General features: G+C 38.9%; 1 protein-coding gene across 6 annotated transcripts in view; it reads right to left on the reverse strand.

Moving 5' to 3' along the window:
* Positions 1–26,583, reverse strand: part of larp (La related protein) — a 99,184-nt gene that overhangs the window by 25,873 nt on the left and 46,728 nt on the right. For 5 of the 6 annotated variants that reach the window (XM_071680605.1, XM_071680601.1, XM_071680604.1 and 2 more), the window contains exons 2-9: positions 17,683–17,972; positions 14,121–14,201; positions 10,245–10,461; positions 8,681–8,973; positions 7,058–7,182; positions 5,918–6,107; positions 2,220–2,529; positions 92–138 (exon numbers count right to left, since the gene is read on the reverse strand). In XM_071680605.1, coding sequence (XP_071536706.1) covers positions 92–138; positions 2,220–2,529; positions 5,918–6,107; positions 7,058–7,182; positions 8,681–8,973; positions 10,245–10,461; positions 14,121–14,201; positions 17,683–17,972 — 1,553 coding nt within the window. The remainder of the gene's footprint in view (positions 1–91; positions 139–2,219; positions 2,530–5,917; positions 6,108–7,057; positions 7,183–8,680; positions 8,974–10,244; positions 10,462–14,120; positions 14,202–17,682; positions 17,973–26,583) is intronic. The other variant, XM_071680603.1, reaches the window with a different exon arrangement.

Genomic DNA, 26,583 nt, shown 5'->3' on the forward strand with positions numbered 1-26,583 from the left:
TCATATACTAGGTTCTAACCCCAATTTTGCAACTTCTTTCAGGAAAGAAGGGGTGGATTATACTGACTGGTATTGATAATAACCTACTTACCTCCTTCCATTCATCAAGTTTCTCAAGTGAACTGCTCTTCTTTTCACCTGAAAGCAAGTTCTGAAATTAGCATATCAATGATCATTTATACATATACGTGACTTTCTTATATCGCATATGATTTAAACACACATACATAATAAGGCGTGGACTATGGATAGAGTTGTGCGCAGGAGGATGGATGTGCTGGAAATGAGATGTTTGAGGACAATGTGTGGTGTGAGGTGGCTTGATCGAGTAAGTAACGTAAGGGTAAGAGAGATGTGTGGAAATAAAAAGAGCGTGGTTGAGAGAGCAGAAGAGGGTGTTTTGAAATGGTTTGGGCACATGGAGAGAATGAGTGAGGAAAGATTGACCAAGAGGATATATGTGTCGGAGGTGGAGGGAACGAGGAGAAGAGGGAGACCAAATTGGAGGTGGAAAGATGGAGTGAAAAAGATTTTGTGTGATCGGGGCCTGAACATGCAGGAGGGTGAAAGGAGGGCAAGGAATAGAGTGAATTGGAGCGATGTGGTATACCGGGGCTGATGTGCTGTCAGTGGATTGAATCAAGGCATGTGAAGCGTCTGGGGTAAACCATGGAAAGCTGTGTAGGTATGTATATTTGCGTGTGTGGACGTATGTATATACATGTGTATGGGGGTGGGTTGGGCCATTTCTTTCGTCTGTTTCCTTGCACTACCTCGCAAACACGGGAGACAGCGGCACAAAAAAAAAAAAAAAAAAAAAAAAAAAAAAAAAAAAATTCTTTTTCATACTTGTTCACTATTTTCTGCATTAGAAAGATAATACCAGGAACATGGGAAGAGATGGCTTTCTTTGTTCACATCTATTCTCTAACTGTCATGTGTAAAGCACCAAAATCACAATCCCCTATCCACAACCAGGCCCCAAAAACATTTCTGTGGTTTCCCCTGACTACTTCATATGCCCTGCACTCTAATTCACTCTATCCTATGCAAGCCTTACATCCACCAGTATGTTCAGGCCCTAAGCATTCAAAATCCTCTTTACTGCAGCTTTCCATCTCCAACATGGTCTCCCCTTCTCCTTGTCTCCTCCACTTCTAACACATATATCCTCTTTGTCAACCTTCCCTCACTCATTCTCTCTATAGATCCAAACCATTTCAGTACACCCTCTTCTGCACTATCAATCACACTCTTCGTACAACATATTCTTAAACTCTTCATTTCCAAAATAATTACCATCTTCCATACATTCTCATCTATAGCCCATGCCTTTAGTCATGCCTATCTTTGCCACTCCAGACAGAGACCTATCTCTCTACACATTCCTCAATGCTCCCTCAACCTTTATTCCCTTCCCTACTCTAAGACTCACTTCAGCTCCCATGGTTCCATTCACTGCCATGTCCACTTTAGAGCACCTTTAGAGTAGCCAAGCAGTGTAACAAATTCATTCAAATATACACAGCAGATAAGAAGGGATGTGATCTTAAGTGAACAGAGGCAGTCTCAAACATAAAATAAAACCACTTGAACTAAGTAATACAAAAAAAGGCAGTTTAACAATTTACTCATTACATATAAAACTGTTTGGGGTAAGAATATGAACTGTGAACCCCATAACTGTTCAAGATTCATATGTAATCACTTTTGACACTGATGATTTGTCAAGGAGACATGAGCCCTTTTCCTCACATCTAAACTTACCCATAAGCTATATCAGCTGTGCACTGCCAGTTATCAATCATCTAGTGGCATCTACCAACATAAACAATCTCATTCACTGAATTTAACCATCTTTTCTGTACTCCATCTTTCTCTTCACACTTTCAATTATGCACTAATAAGAGTTCACAAATCCAACTCCCATTACATATTCTACTTGTTCTATCATCTCAAAACACTTTCAATCATGCACATACCTAATGACTTCAACGCATATACCTATCTTACACCTTTAATCCATGTATTTTGAAACAATAATCTTTACCACTTTCTTTGGTGATTGTAAGTCATAAATGCTAAAATGCTATTCACTATATAATTAATAAATAGATATATTAAAAAGTTGGGGTGTGTGCATGAAAGATTTACGATGATTTCAATTCAAGAAAAAGAACTCATTAACCCCCCACATAAGTGTTAATACATATACCAACTTGACTTATTGTTGAGATCAGCAGTTATGACTTCTGGCTCTGTTGGAAAGAATTCTGGCTGAGCGGGATCAAGTTCAGCTTGATGTGGAGTGAATTCTGGCACTTCTGGGTTCATGGCACCTGAAGGGGTATCTGGCACTGGAGGACTAGCTGCTGAAAGAGCAGCTCTTGCTACAGTATCACTTGTAGCTACAGAAGGGGATGAGCTTGCTGGAGTGAGACTTGGGGGAATTGTTGTTAAGAGAGCTTGGAGAGCCCCTGCAGCAGCATCTTCCAAAGGCCACTTTGTTGGATCATGTTTAGTTCGTAACTGTCAACAGATTCAGTTTATATTGTAAAGTACATTGATATAAATGCATGTAAACATCAGTTATTGAACAAGCTATGGAAAACTGACTTACAAAACTAACTCTTTTTAAAAACAAAACTATTTTCTCTAAGCACCAAATGATCAATAAATGCTACAGCCTCTCTTGAATCACAAACTATGGACACTTTAATCATACCTAAGGTGGGAAATAATGACCAGAAGTAACTGTGACAAAACAAGTTTATATCTTTCCCACTGTAACAAAGTCTGAGCAATCAAGCTGAGGTCTGTTTGTGACCAGAAGAAAATTCATGGTATATATGCACATAGCAGTGCCAATCCCCATTCTACAACCAAAGAACCCAACATGAATGTGCTGCAGCCCACATCTTCACACGTACATCACTTATTAGTTATGATATCAAGTCTATCAAAACAAGTAAGGATGATGAAAAGCAAAACACAAATCAAAACCTAAGAACTTATCGTAACCAATAAAGGAGACTCTCCTTGTCAAAATTGTATTCACTAGTTAAGAATTTCTGACAACTATAAAACCTCTGCCTCTATAATGTCAAAAACATCCTCAATTATAGTGGAAACTGCTTAAATCTTATCAGAAAAACTTTCTCTCCTTCAATATAGACAATTCAAAATCACCCCTCAACATCAATATTAGATGATTTAAAATCATCCCTCAACATATATATTTACAACCAAAAGGATAAACGTATGAACGTGAAAGATTCATGGAAAAAGGGGAGTCAAAACACAACAAATATGGCAAGTTTCTATAAATATTCTATACAAATATTACTTAAAAAGCAATGAATGCCACATGTAATATCTCTTGCCATTACTCATGTGAACGGGGTAGTGTCAAGAACAGATGATTGAGCCTTTGAAGGAAAATTGCAATATTTGCATATATTATTGCTGGGTTTTAAAAGAAAGGGTAAAGCTTTCAGTGATCATTATATCATATGCAGACTGCTTATTAATCCTAGACTCTACATTATGTTAGTCAAGCTACTTCTGTTTCTAACTTCATAGATGCAAAAAGAGTTAATATCTAACTTTCTTTTCCTTTGGCAGTTTACCATTATAAAGTTTAATCTACAGAAAACATATGAATAAATTTTTCATTACAATCTATTCTACATTACTTCCCTAATAGTTTCAGAGAATTTCATGAATTTCAGGAAAACTAATCTATATGAAACCTTCATTTACATTCCCAATTCTATGGGATGGATCATATGCATACTGCTTTTTGCTTCACTAACATACAACATCAGCTTAAGTTTAGCATCCTAATGTAAACAGAGACTTCTACACGAATATAAGCACTTCTTTATTTCAAATCTGCCCACTATGCTGATTTACCAACTAACACCAATCATTTCTTCATCTTCAAACAAAAAAGAACTCCAGTGCACAAAAAGATCAGCAGCCAATCCTCTCAAATTTATGCGTGTAACACAAGAAGCCCTAAACAATTCACTTTATTCCTTTATCCCTCTTCCCTGTGGTTTCTATACTCACAATGTATTATTGCATAATTGAACTAACTATCAACAGATAAGCATCCAAAAATGAAATAATACCTTAAAAGACTAAATCACACGGCTTTGTAATGACCTTTTCATGCCAATTATCTTTACTAATTCATTCTGTAACACTAGAATGGCCGAGGCAGTCAATCTGTCTATTGGTGTTCACTGGAGAGGTAATAATCTATACTAACTGGTAGACTTCCAGTTGCACGATAACTGAGTTACAGCCTGATATAATCAGAAAAATAGCATCATTGCGTTTTGGCTTAGAGCTCCATGTAACCATTATCTACATACAGTCACTGCTATCTGGTGGTTCACTATTCAATGTTTCACGTATACAGTGTCAATGAAAAACAAATATTGCAGACATTCTGACTTAGACTTACTTGAACACTTGTGTAAAAACACATAAAAAGAGGATATAAATATATTTAAACAGCTTTTTCTGGGGACACCTCTACTATGTCTAGATTGAATATATAACATCATTTTCTCACTGACATGGAAACCAAACAGTATTACCCAATACGTGTAAAATCAATCATCAGTGAGACTGAAGGAGACAGTTGAGGTGGTAGGGGCAGAGTATGATGCAGAGGGGAAGTGGACGGTGAGGAAATAACCAACAACTGTCTTTTCCTCCCTCCCATTCGCTCCACCACAATGGATACCTAACAGCTGCCTTCTTGGACTATTTGTTACAGTGTAAAACCCTTTCCTTCTTTATCTTTATATTTGGTGTTTGCACAATACATTCTATATCATTACTGCTCATTGAAAACATCAAATGATGTCATTTGGATATGAGGGAGGACCTCCAATGAATAACATGCCTACACTTGACTCGCAGCTATCAAATTATTGGAAAATTCACTAAGTCTAGCATTACTAACAGCATGTTCAGTAATTTTCTGAGCTTATATCAAAGAATCTAAATCATATTTTGGATCATACTATATATTACCCTCTTCACATACCTACAAGAACTCATTAAACACCCTTCAATGTAATGTCCACTTATGCCTGTATGTGTGCTTAAATTTGTGAATGCTCAAGTCAGCTTTTTGTACTGTTTTCATTGAGTACATAAATATTATGTTTCCATCTATCAATGCATGTGCAATTAGGTGAACTGTGAATTCACTGAAACAGATAGCTCTTAGGAGTGGGCATGCCAATGGATGGAATAATGAAGGCCCCTTATTTCTTAGAAGATATGGCTAGAATCCTTATAATCATCATCTTTCCCTTCTACTTTCCAATGTGAGGTATATATTACACCCTTAATTTTGATCAACTCTGGAGAAACTGTTGGAACCAGTATCCAAGAACTTGGACATTATTTCAATATATGTATTTTTAGTCTTGCAATATCAATAAAACTGAATGTCAAAATGATACACAATGACAATTACATTGCCATATACTTAAAATTTTTTTGGACCACATAAAAACACCTGGGTGTAGTGCATAACAAAGATCTGGCACCAACATCAATTCAGGTGAGATAAGTGTGCATACAGTTTAAAACTAAAAACTGTGATCTCATGAATTCATATAAATGGCCTAATAATACAGTTTCCAATATTAAGGAGAGGATTAGCCTTTCTCTTCAACAAAATGTTGTATCAACACAAGATAAAGGCCAATCTTGCCCACGTTAAAAAGGAACTTTAATTCGTATATTGAAATGTTAAACAACTGTTTCTAAGGTAGCAAAAGTCTTAAAAGGGTTATGAACAATATTTTCATTATGATATAGATACAAATTCTACTCAAACGTACACTCAAAGGCAGTACATTAAGTTTAAGGTCACGAAATCACCTACCCAAACTTCGTCTTTAACTTCAAGTTTCTCTGAAGTCTTGCAAACATCAATGATCAACTTGACATCCTGTGTAAGCTGCTTCATGCGATTGAATGAGGCAATGAGGGACACTGGGATGTAGCCATCTTTAGACATCTTCCTTCGCATGAAGATATCATTGGCCAAATTGTCATCACTAAAGTAGTATTCCCTGAAAGAAAATCGCTGATGTACTATGGAACATAAGCAAACAGCAATATCAAAATATATGTTGACTGTCTGCTTCTTTGTACCACAGCTCCCTTTCCACATCCAGGCCCCACAAAACTTTCCACGGTTTACCCTAGACACTTCACATGCCCAGCCTCAATCCATTGACAGCACATCAATCCCGGTATACAACATCATTCCAATTCATTCTATTCCTTGCACGCCTTTCACCCTCCAGTATGTTCAGGCCCCAGTCGCTCAAAATCTTTTTCAATCCATCCTTCCACCTTCAATTTGGTCTCCTACTTCTCCTTCTTCCCTCCACCTCTGACATATATATCCTCTTTGGCAATCTTTCCTCACTCATTCTCTCTATGTATCCAAACCATTTCAACACACCCTCTTCTGCTCTCTCAACCTAACTCTTTTTATTACCACACATCTCTCTCTATAATATCATATAACGCCCATATACGCTGAAATACGTATCAGCATATACATACCCACACACAGAGATATATACATATATTACACATGTGCACATTCATACTTGCTTGCCTTCATCCATTCCTGTTGCTATCCCACCCCAAAGGAAACAGCATCACTACCCCTTGCTTCCACAAGGTAGTGCCAGGAAAACAAACAAAAAACACCACATTTGTTTACACTCAGTCTCTAGCTGTCATGTGTAATGCATCAAAACCACAGCTCCCAAATCTACGTCCGGGCCCTTACAGACCTTTCAATGGTTCATCCCGGACATTTCACATGTCCTGGTTCAGTCCACTGGCAGCATGTCGACCCCGGCATACCACAATGTTCCAATTCACTCTATTTCTTGCACACCTCTCACCCTCAAGCACCAATGGCTCAAAATCTTTTTCATTCCATTCTTCCACACACAAGTACATATAAAAAAAAAGAGTATCATACTCCTTTCATGATACTCACACTTGCTTCTTAATTTTCTCCTTCACTGCAAGTTCATCTTCAGGAACAAACTCTGGGAAAATGAACCCCACAGATGGAACAAAGAACTGCATCAAATTGGGGTTCTGCAACACATACCCTGGAATCTAAGTAAAAATACAAGAATTATTTATTAGCTTGCATCAAACTCAATTGCAGTTCAAAGGAAAATTTGTGTTGCCCCACAGTGCAGCAGAGTTACTTGGATAAGAATAAATGGATATTTTGTTTGAAAATATAAAGTTATCCAGATGCCACTGATTACAATAGAGTTATTAGGAGTGAAATTTGAAAGAGTGGAAATACTGTTTAGATTTTTTTTTTTTTTTTTTTTTTTGCCACTGTCTCCCGCGTTTGCGAGGTAGCGCAAGGAAACAGACTGTTTAGATAATATCATAAATATGAAAGTTAATCAGTAGCCAATGATTAAAATAAGTTATGGGCCAAGTCAAGTTCTTCATTAAACATACTGATGTAGTGAAATCCAAACCAAAGTTATAAGTCCTATGTCGTTTAATCTTCTAGACACAGGGAGAAAGCTGTATAAAGTTTAATAAGCATCTGATTTACACTTTTTAAGTTGCAACCAAGTTGAAGGTCACTGTAAGACTCCCTATGATGGATGGGGGACAGACAATTATGATGGAAAAAGCAATCCCTCAAAGTCTGTGTGTTATGCAGATGCTAGAGAAAGCAGCACAGTGAAGTGAAGTAAAAATGGTTTGAAATACTGCTTGGAAAATAAGGAAAATTTGGCAGTTAAACAGAGGCCATTAAGTTCTAGGTTAAACATTTCTATAAGCTGCATAAACATTAAACTACAGTTACAGATCTTCTATTTATCTATACATATATCTCTGATGCCTGTTCCAATTGGAACTCCCTGAAAGGGGTGGCCACTGCAACAGAGTCTCTATAATCGAAGAACTCCACTACCACTTCTTAGCCTTTATTGCCTTACCCTTAACATGCCACTGGCAGAGGGCAACTTCAGTGCAGTGTTTGCATAGGCTACTAACTAATGTTTTTACCTAATACTCCTGCCTAAATGTTCCTACCTACTTCTATCTATTGGTCCTACCATTTTGCCAAAAGACAGGGCTAGCACACAGTGTTCACCACAGAAAAATCTAGAGTTATGAAGAATGATTCTCCTCCGGTGAGAACTATGTGCTAGCCCTGGCTTTTGGGAAAATGGTAAGGGCAGTAGATTGCTGTAAGTGGAAACATTTAGGCAGGATTATTAGTTAGAAACATAAAGTAGAAGCAATAGGTTGGAGCATTAAATAGAAGTAGTCATTAGGAACATTACATAGGAGCCTCTGCAAACACTGCATTAGAGTTGCCCTCGGCCACTGGCCTGTTAAGGGTAAGGCACTAAAGGATAAGAAGCAGCAAAGGAGTTCTTTAGTGATGGGGACTCTGTTGCCTTGGCTGTCCCTCTAAGGAGGTCCAATAGGTCAGGTGCAGCATGGAGAGACCAGAATTAAGCAATACTGAGGCTACATGGAACACAGAATGCATAGGGGAACCTATTTGATGGTATAAGACAGCACACTGTACACAGACAAATTGCAATTAATTTGCTATTACATAATAACTCACTTCACGATAATCAGTGACATTTTCAAAGTGTTCAGCTGAAGGGCTTCTGAATCCTCCTCTCATGCTTCCTTGTCCAACACCTCCAACACCACTTCCTCGTCCACCTCCTCTTCCTCTGCCTCGCCCTCTTACTATGCTCCCACGTCCACAACCACGTCCTCGCAAGGCACTACTTGTTGATCGTGCATCTGCTCTCCAGTCTAAGGAGTCTGAGCCACGCCCTTCAGTATGTCTAAATCCCTTTTCTCGTTTTGGAGGTGGGATGTCCAATCTTTTCCAATTATGCTTCTTCACTGTAATAAAAAATAAAGTTTTGAAAGGAAACTAAAGAGTAATAAAAAATAATAGGTTAGAAACTGCAAACTTTATACAAACTTTTTCTTATATCTAACTTGTTCTCCAGCCTCAGCAATACAGTGTTAAAAACAAAAGAAAAACAACCTCATTGCCCATATCCACTATCTAGCTGCCATGTATGATGTAACAAGAGCCCCACTGGGTATTCCACATTTACCTTAATCGCTTCATGTGCTTTTGTCAACCCATCTACAGCATGTCCTCCCTTTACATCATACTGATCCCATATATTGTCCCACATCTCTCCCCCTACAGACTGTTCAGGCCCCATTACCTCTATAGTTCCTTCACTTCACATTTCCATTTCCTTCTTGGACTCTTGTTCAAAGCATTATGAAGATACAGAAAAACCTACACTGAAAAACTACAAAAATATTTCAAAGAAAACTTAATATATGGTTGAGACCAATCCCTGATGAACCTGACTGACAACTATAACGTTACAAGGCAGTGGAGAGAGTACTGTTCAACTAGCAAAACATGAGGTGAGCATTTTATGTTAATTGTGCCACTCAGGCAAAATCTCATTGTAGGTAAGAAGGTAGGATCTGTAAGGAGGTAGGATCTGCCACTTCCTTCCTCCACTTCTGACATATAGATTACCCTTGTCAGTCTTTCTTCACTCAGCCTTCCTATGTGTATGGACTATTTCAGCACATCATGGTAAGCATTTCATATTACAATTTGCTAAAAGGCAGGGCTAGTGCATAGTGCTCACCGCTGGAAAAACCGAGTCATGAAGGATGAGCAGTGTGAGCTAAGTGTTGTCAAGTGTTACATATGACAAGGAGAGATTGTACATATGTGGACAGAATGCCTGTAGTCCACGTGTTAGTGAGGCAGAAAGAAAAGATAGCTACCTGGGTCAGAGGAGTGCAACTTGACATCCACTGCAGTACTTGCTCATTAGGCAGATGTCACTAACCCTCCTGATACCCAAATGGGTAGTAATATACCTTCTTTGTCGTTGGCTGCCTACCAACTTTAAAAGAAGATTCTCCTAAATAAATAATAATCGTATAAACTTTTCTTTCTCTTTGAATTTTTAAGAAAGAAGATATAAGTCACACAACCACGTCCTGTAAACTTTATCTGTTCACCTCTTAAAATCAATGCTGAAATCTAAACTGCAATGATCATATTGTTACTCCACTGTTCAATTTCTCAATCTACAATACATAATCAGTAAAGGACTAAAACCACTTACTCTTGTTATTCTTATTTTTTGCTGCTTTGGAAGGGGCAATAAGAGTCTGCTGAATCTTGTTATTGATGGTCTGTGGGGCTGAAGCATCACGGTTCTCCTTAAGAGAGTCATCATCATGAGAGCCAGAGTCTTCAGATTTTTCTGTTTCCCTCAAACCATCTTTTTCACCCTCTTTCAGTTTCCTCTCTTCACTCTTTCTCCATTCTGACTTTGATGTCTGAAATTATAAGGATAGCTCTAAGAGCATGAAGAATATTTTCCCTAGTTTCTCTCCATTGGCAACCTACATCATAAATTTGCAACAGGGTAGGACTCTCACAGAAATTGGTCCTGTGGGGGAAAAAAGGAAGAAAAAAAAAGCTGAGGTTACATTAAAAGTGGAAATCACCTTCAGCAAGGCTGTACCATCAGGAGTACAGTCTTGAAAAGCTTCTCACTCCAAAAGAGCCCGTATTCTCAAGAACTTTTAAGTAGCACAGCCTTGAGCTGCAGAAGCTTTTAGAAAGGCATTTGGTAACACCAGGACTTTAACAAAAATTGGTCCTGGAGTAATTAAAAGACGTGTGGATCAGTTTACTCTAAGAATGTATGAGAGAAATACTTCGAAAAACAAATGGATTTGCATGCGGCACTTGTGGATCAGGAGAAGGCATATGACAAGGTTGATAGAGATGCTCCGTGGAAGATCTTAAGAGTATATGGTGTGGGAGGTATGCTGCTAAAGCAGTGAGGTTTCCATCAAGGGTGTAAGGCATGTGTATGACTACGAAGAAAGAAGAGTGACAGGTTCCCAATGAAGGTCGGTCTGCAGCATGGGTGTGTGATGTCAATATGGTTGTTCAATCTGTTTATGAATGGGGTGGTTAGGGAGGTAAAGGCAAGGGTTTTGGAGAGAGGGGCAATTATGCAGTCTGTTGGCAATGAGAGGGCCTAGGAAGTGAGTCAATTGTTGTTTGCTGATGATACAGTACTGGTGGCTGATTTGAGTGAGGAGCTGCAGAAGTTGGTGACTAAGTTTGGAAAAGTGTGTGAAAGGAGAAAGTCGAGAATAAATGTGAATAAAAACAAGGTTATGAGGTTCAGCAAGGTTGAGGGACAAGTTAGGTGGGATGTAAGTTTGAATGGAGTAACATTTGAGGAAGTGAAGTGTTTTAGATATCTGGGCGCGGACTTGGCAGCAAATGGAACCATGGAAGCTGAAGCAAGCCAGAGGGTGGGGAAGGGGGTGAAGGTTCTGGGAACGATGAAGAATGTGTGGAAAGCAAGAATGTTATCTCAGAGCAAAAATGGGAATGTTTGAAGGAATAGTAGTTCCAACAATATTACATGGGTGCGAGGCATAGGCTACAGGGGTGTGTGGAGGAGGGTGGATGTGTGGGAAATGAAATGTTTGAGGACATTATGTGGTCTGAGGTGGTTTGATCGAGTAAGCAATGAAAGGGTAAGATATGTGTGGTAGTAAAAAGTGTAGTTGAATGAGCAGAAGCAGTTGTGTTGAAATGGTTTGGACATATGGAAAGAATGAGTGAGGAAAGGTTGACAAAGAGGATATATGTGTCAGAGGTGAAGGGAACAAGGAGAAGTGGGACACCAAATTGGAGGTGGAAGGAAGGAATGAAAAAGATTTTGAGCAATAGGAGCCTTGAACATGTAGGAGGGTGAATGGCATGCATAGAATACAGTGAACTGATATGGTGTGGTATACAAGGGTCGATGTGCTGTCAGTGGACTGAAGCAGGGCATGTGAAACGTCTGAGGTAAACCATGGAAAGGTCTGTGGGGGCTGGATGTGGATAGAGAGCTGAGGTTTTAGTGCATTACATATGACAGCTAGAGATGTGGCCTTTTTTTGTCTGTTTCATATTTGTTTGCTGTTTTGCATGTTAGTGTGTACTCTCTGGAATGTTGACAGGAATGGTCAATCATTATCTAAAGAATCCTTAAAGGAATGGTGCCCAACCAACACTTAAAAACAATTCCATGACAGACAAGAAAGACCGCAAAACATTACCTGTAAAATCAAAAGGTGCAATAGGCACAAAACTAGAAACATTTAGGGCTAAAGACTTCAGCACAGTGCCTGCAGCCACAAAAAACACCATGGGATACACAGAGAAGAAACCTAAGAAGACCCGGATAAAAATTTACAAAGATGCCAAACACTTGCAACTCATTTGCCCCAAACTTCCCCCACACAGATACACACATAAAATCATTACCCTTTGTGACCTATGACCCAACTTTCTGAATGATACTATAGTCCCATAAAGACAGAAGTGTCTCCTGGGGCAGGGCATGTATATCTGACGACATACCAACATGACACGTGTTCTGAAAACACACCAACATGACATGTTCTCTCTGACGACATTAGGGCAATTACGATGCATAATATTTTTTCCAGCTGTAGCGGTAGGCTGCTAATAACATATATGGATCAGTGGTGGAATCAAATATCATCTACGAACTCAAATGAGGGCAGGAGCCATTAAATCCAAGTGAAGTCCAGTGCAAATTGTTTGTATCCTCATAAGAGGTTTAGAGCAGTGTAAGGGTTGAGATTGGACACATAAAGCTCCCAGGCACAGACTGCAACAAAAAAACACAAAAGGTTATGCCTGTTACAAACATATTGGAATTAGTTGTTTGGATTTCTAATACAAATCCTGCTTTTTGACCCATTATGGTTTACACATCATCTGCTGCAACACTACCTTCTAATCCACACCTAATATGTCTAAAGTTGTAATAAAGCTAGTGAATATGTCTTCTGTAGTTGGGCCTTTCATCAGCACTAATTTCTTCAAATTCCCTATCACATGCATACAGTATCTTTAATGATGCTTCACACAAGCATGAACATGGCAAGTGGCACATCCCTACCTTTGTGCTGTTGGCAACTGCTAATGAAAGAGAAGCATGCTGTTCAGGAATTGACTGCACATCATCTAAGGTAGAGACTATCAGCTACTGTGTTTCTAAAGAGGTTGCATTTGCAAAAGCATGCAGCTTCTCAGGGTACAAAACATCCGAAGCCTTCACTATAAAATTTTTCATTGTCTTCAGCTTTCTTCGTAAAATTTTTCAAAAACACTCCCTCAGTAGAGACAAAAGAAAATATTAAAGACATATGCGCAAAAATAGCTTGCTGCTTCTCCAACAGCTATTCTAATTTACCTGGTCTGTAATTCTGATATAATCTAAAATCATGGCAAGGTGCTTAATGTTTCACTTATATTCTTTGGAAAAGTTACTTCTTAATCACAAATCAAAGGAATGGGCTATCATTCACATCATTGAATATGTATGAGAGCCTTCATTTGAGACATGTAGTTATCCAGTTTTTATAAATATGGCATCAGGTTTATAACTACCACAAACAGAAACTGACAGTTCCTACACTTCCTTATTAAACACAAGAACTCTCGAGTTTAACTTCCTAGTTGCATTAACTCTTGAGCTATAAAGAAACACCACAAGAGAGAGAGAGAGAGAGAGAGAGAGAGAGAGAGAGAGAGAGAGAGAGAGAGAGAGAGAGAGAGAGAGAGAGAGAGAGAGAGACTTTCCCAATGCCTAATCCATATGTATTATGGGCAAGGTAAATTCTTAATACCAATGAGTAATTCTCATCAATAATAATTGCTCATGTTATGATGTCAGTTACTGGTCCAACTCCCAAGAGGAAATTTCAGGAAAAAATGGGAGGCCTTATGACTCACTACGACTTGCCAAATGTTTGCCATTCCAGCCTTATTTCCCCCCTTTCATATCACTGAATGCAATGAACAGCCACAGCATTATCTACCATAAATAACCTAAAATACATTCAATGTCATTCAATATGCTCACTGCAACTTTCAACTTCATGGAACCTACCTGAAGTAAATGTATAGCTTCTTGTGCCTGTTTAACTTCCACCAGAGTCGGCCAGTCAGCTACATCTTTGATGCTATTTCCCTGCAAAAAATTACTATGTATATAATTTCCTGTGAAACAGGATGACTTTTTACCACGGAAAATCTATGCAGTAACTGGGAACGATTACCAACTTTTTAACTGCAGTGATTATAAGTATTTTATGTAATATTCAACTTAGTCAAACCTTGAATGAGAAAACAACTATTATGGAATGTTTTTGATACTTGGTAAGGCACATGGAAGCAGAGGAATCTACGGCAGTAAAAGTAAACCATAGGGTAGCAAAGGGAGCAAAGGTCCTTAGGGGCAATGTGGAGTGTGTGGAGAGGTCATGTTCTGTGAATGCAAAGATGGGTAATCCTCAGGGTGCTACAAGGATGAGAGTCAAGGATCCCAAACACAAAATTACAGAAGAGGGTACATGTGTTGGAAATATAATGCTTGAAGACAATATGGGATGTGAGAATGAAAGGTTGAGAGAAAGACGTGATACAGAGCATGTCAGACAGACAACTAAGGTATGCTGAAATAGTTTGGACTTATGGAGAGGATAAGGGAGATGTGAATAACTAAGAAGACATACATATCAGAAGTGCAGGGAACATAAACAAGAGGGAGACTGGAGGATGAAAGGATGGAGCAAAAGATGCTTTGCATTACTGGAGCATGAACACGCAGGAGGACGTTGTGAGGTATTCATGGAATAGAGCAAACTGGAGCAATGTGGTATATGGAGGGGACCCACGCTGTCAATAGGCTGAACCAAGGTATACTCACAAGAAGCTATGTGGATGTGGGGCTGTGGTTTCAGTGCATTATACATGATAAACTGAGAGTAGATGTGAGCAAATGAGGCCACTCTTTATCTGTTCCTGGTGCTAACTTACTACTATGGAAAACGGCGAACAAGTATCAAAAAAAAAAGATAATTGACGAGTCACAAAACTGGTTTCCAATTAATGAAAAAGTTATCCCAACAGTTTTACATTGCCCTACAATGTATCTAGAGCAATATGAAATCAAAAAGCTTTAAAGGTGATAATAAATGAAGTCATCATGGGAATTTACAGTCACCCAAGGCTGTTCTTGCACTTCTCTCACTAATGTGGTATTCTACATCATCTAAAGCACTATTTCCTAGGACCCTACAACATAACTGGTATAAAGTTTTTCTACTGAAAGTTTGCTATTAAAGAATTCAAAGAATAAAGCAAGAGTACAGAGCCATTCAGAAATAATCAAATTTGTCAAATATTCTTGAGTACTGCATTTCAGCTGATCAGCTAATAAAAATTTTGGAACATGAAGCTCTGGGCTGCAAAAATTGCAGTCTACTGCAGGCAACATAATCCATCCCAGGTCACTGAGCGTCTCAAGAGAAGCAAGAATAGGCAGGGATAGGTGAAAGGGCCCAAACGAGTCACCACTTATCATCATAACACCTCTCAGCCAATCACAGAACAAACCATAATGCCTCTCAATCACAGCATGCATCTTTCCCAGCTATGCCCATTGCGCTATTCCCACTTTTGTTGTTTTTTGCAATTTCTGCTTTCTCGATTCAATATCAACAATAAAAGTAATAATAATACCATGTATTAGTGAAGGTAATCATAAGAATAAAAGGGGTATCTGCACAATGTTTTGCAATGGTAAAATTTGGGAATTTCTGTACAATTTTCTTAAGAGTAACACTATGGCCTCACATTTGTGGTATAAAAAAATCCACATTGGCCATTGTTTATGTACTTATTATCAGTTAGATGGCTGAGTTGTCCTTTTGTCACTCTGTTGAATAACTGTCCTTTTATCACCCTTTCAAAGACTTCGATTATTAACAGTCAAGCTAACTGGTCTGCATAATGTAGGTATTAGATCCTCCTTTGTGTATTGGTGTTATGTATGCCAATTTATGAATGTTTGCAATGTGTGTGTGTGTGTGTGTGTGTGTGTGTGTGTGTGTGTGTGTGTGTGTGTGTGTGTGTGACATGTTTGGAGAATGTCTGCTAGAGCAAACCTGCCAGGTTCTCCTGTTCGCCAGCATGGGAGCTGGAAAGCTGAAAGTCACCTATGATGAATGTGGTTGTAGATAAGCTTACTGGCTCATGGTACACTATATAACTGCATGGTGAGGGACTGTTTTCAAAAGTGAAAAAAATAATTCATGTGAAGAATGCTGGGTGGGGTTTGGAATAGAGTAGTCCATCTTTACTTTGGTATGCTTCATGTGGTCCTTTTTTGGCCATCTTTGATCTGTTTTGTGTACTTAAAATAAGCAATCTGTCCATTCGTGCGAGTTTCTTTATGTTCTAACAACTGTCACTGCTGACCATCATTGTCTTTGACTATAACCCTCTAAGTGCTGGGCTGGGTATAAAAGGTGTAATGTATGTTTAGATTCAGTGTCATCTGCCACATTTCTAATATGATTCTGGGATTCCTGTGATTTGTTTTTTTGCTCTTGCCTCAGCCACAGAATTTTAGCATTCTTTAAAAAAGGATAACAAACATATTTTCAAAACTTCATGCTGAGCCCAAGACCAAGTTTTCTACTTTCCACTTTTCATAAACACAAATCTTCAGATTGAAGTCGATCATAACTAAAGGACTAACTATAAGTACATGTTAATTACTTAGTGAAAAAACTAACGACATTAGGAAAAACCCTCATGTATGTTTAATTTTTCTTTAACACACTTGTACTGTTCCAGAATTACACAATTCATGCATAACACAACCCTTAAAAAGCTGGCCTGAGTATAAAAGCAAAATTAGCAGAATATGAAACTTTGCAAAAAATATATCACAAGTCATTCAAACGCCACAGTCAACTAAACCTCACCAATCATAAACATCTCAACCTTGGCATGATCCCAAGCATTTAAATCTTGGTGTGCTTCTGCTACTTATACTTAGCACATAACTAAAAACCCAGAAGGGAAAAGCAAACCTAGAAGCATGCAACTTCTTCCACAAGCTAATCCAAAATGCAAGTGAAATATAGTATATACATATGCATCTATAAAGCATGGGCCTACTCAAACGTGGTTGGAAAAATATACAAGTGTATATATATATATATACATCCTCCATACCTTCCAAGAGTACACATACATCTTCTCAGCTTGGAGATCAACTGAAAGGCTTTAAGATTTTCCGCAGGCTTCAAAGTGTTGCATGTGGCACATGGCACTCATACATGCCTCTAGAATGCATGGGTCTATTCAAACATGGGCAGGATGTTTCAAGACATATACTGTACTTACCTCAATTTTTCTCAGTAAAATGTATATCCAGTATGTGCCAGCAAAACTTATGGGGTTAATATACACAAAACAATATCAAAATAGCAATCCATTAAAACCAAGTAACTGCCAAGCATATCACAGTAACATTTCTGAAGTGTAAGTTTTTTAATTCTCCAAATGTAAGTGTGATGCAACAGCAAATATCTATCCTTTTAGTCTACTCTCAATCATTCATTCATACAAGGCAGTACATTTATAAATTTCAAACTAACCTTTGCATTTGTTTTATTCTTGTTATTGGAGACCTGAATGATGGTTGGTTGCTTTAATGCCTCTGCTGGTGTAGGGTCGCTCACAGCCGTGTTATTTAGAACAGAGTTCACTGGCATAGGTTTTGTTACAGTTCTGGCAGGTTCAGACACTGTATGAGGGGCTTCTTCTACCATCCCTCCAGGGGCTACTACTGCAGGAGCCACTACCGTTGCACTAACTATTGCAGGAGATACTATAGCTACTGGAGGAATTGTCACCACTGGTATTGCACTCTTCTCTACAACCTCACCTGTCAAATAGAAAATAATAATAATGACTACATTTGTCAAATGTACACTGTACCATAATAAAGGCATGGAAAAATAAACCTGTGGGCAAAACTGCCCATCTTCCTCTTCCCTTTCTAATTCAGTATAAAAGCATTTTCAGACATTAATAACTATTATGAATTGTAAGCTCCTTTTCTTTGATATGATATTGAATTGCATCCAATATTCTGTATGAGATTCTATTTCTTCAGTTCCCTCTCAATGTAATTAAAATTTATCTCTATAAAACAACACACTTCAATAACCAATAAAAAGACATAAATAATGTCTAATTGCAGAAAATATACCCACACATATCAAAGATTTCTACCTAAAATTTACTTTCTATGATAAGTGGAAAATGCCATAGGATGACATCATCATTCTATCATACGCAGATACTGATACTAAATGAAAATCCTATGAAAGCTGCATAATGGATGAGAAAAATTATGTAAATAACATCTGTATTTCAGACTAAACAACAAGGTAAAGGTCAAGGAAATATGCTGTCATCCCAACCTGTCCTGTGAAAGTCTTATTTAACTGGGCTTACAAAGACAAGTTCTATATAACTTGAATAGCATGGTTATAAAAAGGATCCCCTCTATCATATACTGCCTTATCAGGTTCCTAAACTTAACTTCTTAAGAGGTGCATGTTTCTGAGATACAATCTCCACTTAGCCCCTCACCTTTAGTGTCTAACAGAGCATGAAGATAGGACCCTTATCTCCTCAACTTTATAAATGGTAACCTGATAGATGTAACTGTTCAATAAGACTAAGCTAACAACTCAATCATTGGTATCAGCATTATTGACAGCTCCCCAAACAAACTTGCACTCCACAACACCCTTAACAGCCTCCAGAACTGAACTAAAGCCAATATCACCAGTGACTAAACCAATACCAGTCATGCATATCTGACTCACTTCCTGTCATGTGCATTGGTCCCTACCGTGATTGTGAGTATACTCAATTAAAACAGTGGTGTAGCGGCAAGCATTCCAGACCATGATGCATTTATGGGCTGCCCAAGGTCGAGCGTATAAGTTTGACTCCTGTTGCAGGCAGTCAGTCCACAGTCAAACCAGCTGTTCATCCACCCCTAGGGGATGGTTGATAAAATGGCTACCTGGCACAGGATAGGGTATATAAAGATATATAGCATCAATGGGATGGACTTGATTAGGGCTTCAGTTGCCTGTGCCATTTCAGCTGAAGGCTTCAGTTGCCTGTGCAATTTCAGCTAACATAAAAAAAAAAAGTTATGAGTATCCATATTCTTTCCATTCAATGGGCAAGTGTAGTGGCGGCTGTGGGGCAATTCTAACAAGCTGGGCAGGATCCAGCAATCCAACACAGTGGTGGAAAGATGCACAAATGAGATGACTGCATCACCCCTAGCCTTGTAGGCCACACCCTGCCTACTTTGTTCTACTCTATTGAGGTACTACACTAGTAATCATGATACAATACAAACTTTAAATACCTTTTACATTTTTGCTGCTTTTAGCCCAAAGATATGGCTTCTAAGTATGAAGCCAGTGATGTGTGTGGTGCTACCCCAAAGAGGGAAAGGAAAGTGAAATCTTGAGCAAAAAGAGGACTTACGAAACTGCCTTGCATGCAATGGAAGTGTAGCATCTGTTGAGAGGCTACACGGCGCTAATGAGTCAACTTACAAGTTACTCCTGACGTACAATACCACTGACAGAAGCATCTTATCCTCTTCCTAAGCTAAAATATGTGCATGCATGCATGCATGTCATTGTCCAGACCCTGTTCAATTTTGTATGGGGTTATGACATAATTCATAAAACATTATATCAATTCTTATGGTAAACTAATATAAAATGAATATATCATTGAAACATCATTCATGCCTGCCTGCCTATACCAAGTGTTAGGGTTCTCCTCTGATGTCACTGAAGATTGGTTTCCCTGGCTCTCACTTCAGCATAATATAAACAATGGGAATAAAGGTGCTTAAAAAAAGAAGCTCTGGCGCTGCCTCACTAGTGCATGCTAATCAAAGTAGAACTCCTTAATTCAAGTCTTTATTAATATTTTCTTTATAAACATTGTAAGAAACCACACAAACACCTATGACCCTTGCCACTTAGCCTGCCCTCAACATGATCAGGCTTTTTCACCACACACAAGAATAAGAGTTCTATTAAAAAATATATCTGATTTGCACCCAATCTTTTCTTTCATTTTTTTCGTTAAGGGCTGGCTGGCCTCTAAGAAGACTTAAGTGTGTAAAGCTTGATCATAAAAAAGGGATAGCATGAAATTATCGAAGCATGAACATCTCAAGAAATGTCTCTGGCTTACGTTTCACAATACCCTGACTACAGGTCTTTGATAATAGTATATAGTGTCAACAAAGCAGTGTGATGTCTAACTGGAATTTACTTCAGTCCCCCTCGACTACAACTGCATGTCTAAACAAAAGATTTTATCTGGAATGTAGGGGTGTACTGGAAACTGAGAGTGCTCATGTTCTGAGAAGTTCTATATTTATATATATGATCATATGATAGCTCTGAATCATTGTAGGCTTCAGAAACGATAATAAACTATATATATATATATATATATATATATATATATATATATATATATATATATATATATATATATATATATATATCTTTCTTATAACTTCTATGATACGTTAAGACAATTACAGAAAATGTATTTCTTATAAATATTCGCACATACATTGATGTTATAAACCTACTAGTCATGACCTTTCATAGAAGGGGGGGGGGGGGAAGACGTCTACTGTACTGAAAAATAAATACTGGTCAGTCAAAACTATCAGTTACATTCAGTTTAAACTATCAGGTCACCCCAATCAGATATACCGCAACTTGAAATATATAATTACACATTACCATTTAACACAGCAAGAATTAATTGAAAACATAACTATCGTTAGCAAAAGCCCTGGTCATAAGCTGAAAACAATTAAATCTTTAAATTCTGTTCTAAGCACATACACTGAACGTAGGTACAATACATAGTAGTAATGACTTGAGACACAAGGCAGCCGCTGACGGGGCACTTCTTCAGTTTTCGAAGGGTATTTTAATACCTAATAGTAAAACCACTTATTTTCTTACTATCATCACCACCATCACAAAAAAAAAAAAAAAAAAATCGTATGCATTTAAAAAAGTCCTTTAAAGTATGACGTTGCAGTGGGTCCTTTGAGGCTAGATGACACTATTATTTTTGCGTTATATTTTGAGTCAAATAGTCGAATATAAAAACTTTAATCACAAGACTAAAAACTATACAATCCTTTTCCTTTAATACTATTTCCCTTACATCATCAAAGTACATCTTAATCAACGTTCTCTTTTTTTTTTTTTTAAGTTCCATGCCTTCAAACCAGAAATTATGCTTTTCTTCCATTCATAAACACAAAAATGACACCATAAAATGGTACAGACAAATGGTAAGCCAGAAGTGATAATGTGTGTTCCAGTGCCAGTCATCGAAGCACTCTGGCCATGGAAACACATTGTGTATTGTCATCACGCGTATCTACACCAGACCTCTCGTACATGAAATATTTCTAGTTTCTATTGCCACAAATAAAATCAACATATAATAAGATTGGCATTACTGCTGACACACGTGACAAAAATAACACAGCAATATTATTAAGCACCACACGAATTCCAGCTAGAAGTCAGTAATAATACTTCCAATATAGCCATGAAATATTCTGAATATTGAGTAACTTACACTCTTAATAATACCACTTGTTAACTATATATATATATATATATATATATATATATATATATATATATATATATATATATATATATATATATTTGAGCTCTGGAACACCAGATAATAAAGTACAGTAACAGAATCTATCGAATTTCTTGATCTGACTTTGACGTTCAACACTCATATTTCACATACAGTTCCAATGATTTGCAAGTCGTGTGACAACTCATACAGATTTGTATAACAGAGACCCGGGTCGTTTTTAATGGCTAGCCAGGCCCATGTGTGCTTGTCACTAGGTGTGCGCTCTTTCACCAACACGCAAATTCTTTCGAAATTTCCTCGACTTGAGAGAAGGCACACCCACCCTGACCCTTTAAACCACAAGTCGCTGGATGGTTGGAAGACAATCGCCCTGACTGTGGTTCAGCCCACTTCCCATAATGAACTATGATACTCTCCTGCCAAAAACCATCGGCCAGCAGGCCAAACGAGGTGGGCTGGGGGGATCCCCCAGACCTTACGTAATAATACCATGAGCGTTTAGTGAATGGTAAGATTTCGCTGGTACGTACGTCGCAATGGACATTAACTATCGACCCCATCGGGTACTGTAATGAAAGCCGAATATCATAAAACAAACATTACAGAAAAATCATAATACCAGAGTAGAAACACAAAAGACGGTACAGGTCACTTATACATACTCGTATATTTTCTTTAACTACTTACTACCCCAAAATACTAATATTTGTACATCTATTCATACCGCTGGCACCTAAATCATACCGAGTCAAGACACTTGCTAATCCCAGTATGAAATACAGCAACTTTGCAAGAACTACGTCAACTGTGCGCCGCTTAACGGTGTACCATCGGCTCAGACAACTGAGTCCGATCTGATGTTCCCCATTTTTATCACGACACACGGTGATAATGTCCACTCGGACAGCGAGCTTCACATCCTTATATAACACGACACAGCATGTTTATAAGACTTCTTATCATTACGTAACTCCCCAATATAAAAGGCTCGTAAAGAAATAATTCTGGTTTTAATCACACTTTTCACTACTTCATGAAAGACTAGCATTTAAAAATCAGTATATCTTTAAAGAAAAAAAATCAGACGCCGTGGGGCATTCTGGTCGTTCATGATACTCAAGATATCATGTATCCATAAAATAATTTTGTTGATTACTTAAAGGGTAGGTAACGTAGTGAATATTTTACAAAACTACAATAATACTATGCACACAGTAATTCTTTTCGAGATCGGCAATGATGCAATTTCAACAACAAAAAAATAAATAAAAGCAACCCTTCACAACCCAATAAGAATATATATATCAACTGACATATTTCTCTCTTGTGTCTCCCCTGATGATGTGATTATTACACGAAAGTGCACTTGGGAACTTATCGTGTTTCATTTTCCCCGTTGACTCATAGGAATATATATATATATATATATATATATATATATATATATATATATATATATATATATATATATATATATATATATATCAAGTCACTGGACATAAAGAATAAGATTTTCAATAAAAGTACATACAATTCTCGACGTGCTCCTGTAGTAGTAACACCGAGACTATAACGTTTGTTGACGCTACGCGTTGTCAGACAACGAGCCGCGCTTAGTGTGATGTGGAGCATGTGGGCCCACTGTGTTGTGCGAGTAGCTTAGCCACCAGCCTTTATGAAGGACGCACCTCGCCTCCTGCTGCGCCACCACTATTCATACCACCTGGAGTTGCATTATGTACTACGTACATACTTCGACGAGGGATAAATCAATAAAATGATTGTAACAAAGGCAACGCGTGAAGCCGCTGAACAGCCTAGAGGTTAAGATGGCAGATGTAGTCTTTCGATTTACTTAATACAAAAAATCTTACATAAAGAGGTTGATAGGAGACCAGGGGTAGTATGTAATAGATTATTAATAAAGTATAAAGGCCTAACATCAAGTTTCTATAATACATATTTCATAAAATTCACCTTAACTTCGTTGTTCAAACATTTATTCACTAAGCTTATAGTGTTTCCTGGATGAATGTGGTTTTCCTTGAAAAACTCAATTACTGGGAGAGTGGATAATTCAGGTAAGTTTAAATGTGTGCAAAATACATGTGCCCTAAAGCTGTCAGTGTGTTCCTAAATAATACTTAATGATTTCCCCAACTACTGCAGGATCTCGAATATCCTTTTCCATAACTGGCTTCTCTGACGATTGAAAAAAAAGACACTTTTTTCGATACCATTTCGAGCTTAAGTATAAAAGTTGCATTATTTTTTGTCGTACCATTTACTCTTAATTCAACTAACGTTCAAAATGTATATAGGCAAACACATGAAGGCCATTATCATTTTTCTTCATAAATTCATCATCAATATACTGAGTTTTAGTGAAGACCAGATCAGGAAAAAAAAAAAGTTTGGCCAATTATCATCATCGCTCTCACTATGACCAAAATATTCCAAAGCTTACAGTTTATATACTTAGGTCTGCCTACAACGACACGGCAGTGAACGAAATGTTTAGGAGTGCAAGATGACATCAACAAATTGAGACACTGGTCAGGCAAATAATAAGTGAAATTAAATCCAATGAAACAGTAGTAAGGATGTGGTAGAGGTAAAATAAAGAAAGCTAATCAAAATATACCTGTGAATAAGAGCAACGTGCGGGCAATGTATTTCATTTGTTGCTAAAGGAAAACTGGTTCAAAGGGGTTTATGGTGTTGTAGTGGGGGAGGCGGTGGCGAACCTGGTGTATGTATGATGAAGTCCAGGGGGTCACTGTGGGTTGGGACTTCACGTGCTTGGGGCCCCGGTCACGTCGGTGCTCGACTATTCACGTGATAAGTGTAACGAGAAACTGTTCAGGTGTCAGGGCGGCTCTATACACACCACCTGTGTATGTATATACATACGGCCGGTGTTGGGCGCACAACCGTAGCACCCTCCTGGCGGCCTCCCGAGTTGTCGGACATACCCTTGAGGTGGTGCGATCTTATATGGGATCCAGAAGGGATTTCACTGTCCATCAAACCACCGCCTGGATATGTCCCACGCAACCCCTCAGAGGCGCCGGGCCTCACCGCCATTCCCATCACGGTCGGGTGTATGGGTGGAAGCTGCCACGAGAATGCGACATATCTCACGGGACAACACTATGTAAATAGACTGTCAGCCGCAACACTACCCACACCCCTTTAGGAAGGGACCTTGATACGCAGCGTAATTCGTCTTTGGTAACTGGGGGATGAAGGCCTCCCAAACCACCGTAACGCATACACGTACGGTAAGGTCTTAGACAGACCCATAGGGGAAGACCTCCAAAACCACTGTTGGGTATACATAAGGTATAAGGAAAGCTCCTACACCGAACTGTAGGGGACGACAAACTCCAAAACCATAGTAAGGTATACGTGAGGTTAGGTCTCAGACCGAGCTATGGGGGAGGAAGACCTCCATAACCATCGTTAAGGTGAGCTTTTAATTCCAGCGGCGGGAACCATCAAAGGAAATACGTAGGGTAAGGTCAGGTCCCTCACTGACCTTATGGGATAGAAGACCTCCGAAACCATGGTAAAGTATACGTAAGGAAAGGTTCTAATCCTCATGTAGGTACTACTAAGTCAGATGTTGGCGAGGGGTCTCATGGAAGGCAGCAAGGTCCTCAGAGAAGCGTGGTGAGGAGAGGGCGGGGATCTTACCCGTTTCTGTGGTTCTGCTGCTGCTGCTGTTCTACAACTGGTTAGCGGTTCCACAAGTCGTGGGCTGTGCGTGTGTCAGGTCCTGGCCAGCCCGGGAGTGTCGAAATACGGGGAAAAATATAAAAACCCTCCAACAGGGACGCTGGCGTTCACGCGCCGCGGCCCGCCGCCGCTCCCACGGCAAGGGAAGGTGGACGACCAGGGACGTCCGTGTCTGAGGAGCAGCGTCACCGCCGTCTGTCTCTGGGAGCGCACACTTTCTGAGCGCGACAGTAACACCCATGAAGACGACGTTACGATTCCTGTGTGGGACGCGCCCGATGCCTGCCTGGCCTACGGACGGGTCGCTAACGTCGTGCATAAGGGACGTGATCGAAATTGGATACCTCTACTACAGGTAAACACATACGTACGTGCATCGCAACCACGCTTCTTCTATCCCTCTAACCCCTCGACGTGTTCTTCTTGCCTAATGTTTCCTTCCTTACGTGCCTGCAGGCCACTATGATCATCAACCTTTATGTCCAACTCTGTGTAAATGTTACGTAACCAGAGAAGTTTCAGGTGTGAGCGCGAGCACTTGAATCGAACCCAAGTGCACCTTACATCTAAGCGCTGGCCGTAACTGGAAAACAAGAGTTCATAAATCAACCCTTCGTCCGTAGCATAAAATGCTACGATTCTCTTATCGGTATCAAAGAAACACATTTCCATATAATGTCTTAGGGATGGCAAGGGGAACACGTGGGATTGCTGGCAACGTCTGGTTGCAAGTGTTAAGCATGTCTTGTTCTGGTATGCAATCCAAGGTCGTAGTGAGAACAGATACAAGTGTCTGACAGACATCTACATGAATATACGAGATATATTCTGTCACGCAAACAGGGAACCTACACTCGCGAACATAATGATATACAACTAGATAACCACCCATGTACTTACCTAGTTCAATTCAACTCAATACGTACTCAACTAGTTGAATATAACACCATATGTACATTCTCATTCATTTGAATATAACAAGTGATGTACTCGTCCGTTTATATACTGAAAATACAAGTCACACCACTTCTTGAATGATACTGTACTTA

The sequence above is a fragment of the Panulirus ornatus genome, chromosome 31, assembly GCF_036320965.1.
Source record: "Panulirus ornatus isolate Po-2019 chromosome 31, ASM3632096v1, whole genome shotgun sequence".
Classification (NCBI taxonomy): domain Eukaryota; kingdom Metazoa; phylum Arthropoda; class Malacostraca; order Decapoda; family Palinuridae; genus Panulirus; species Panulirus ornatus.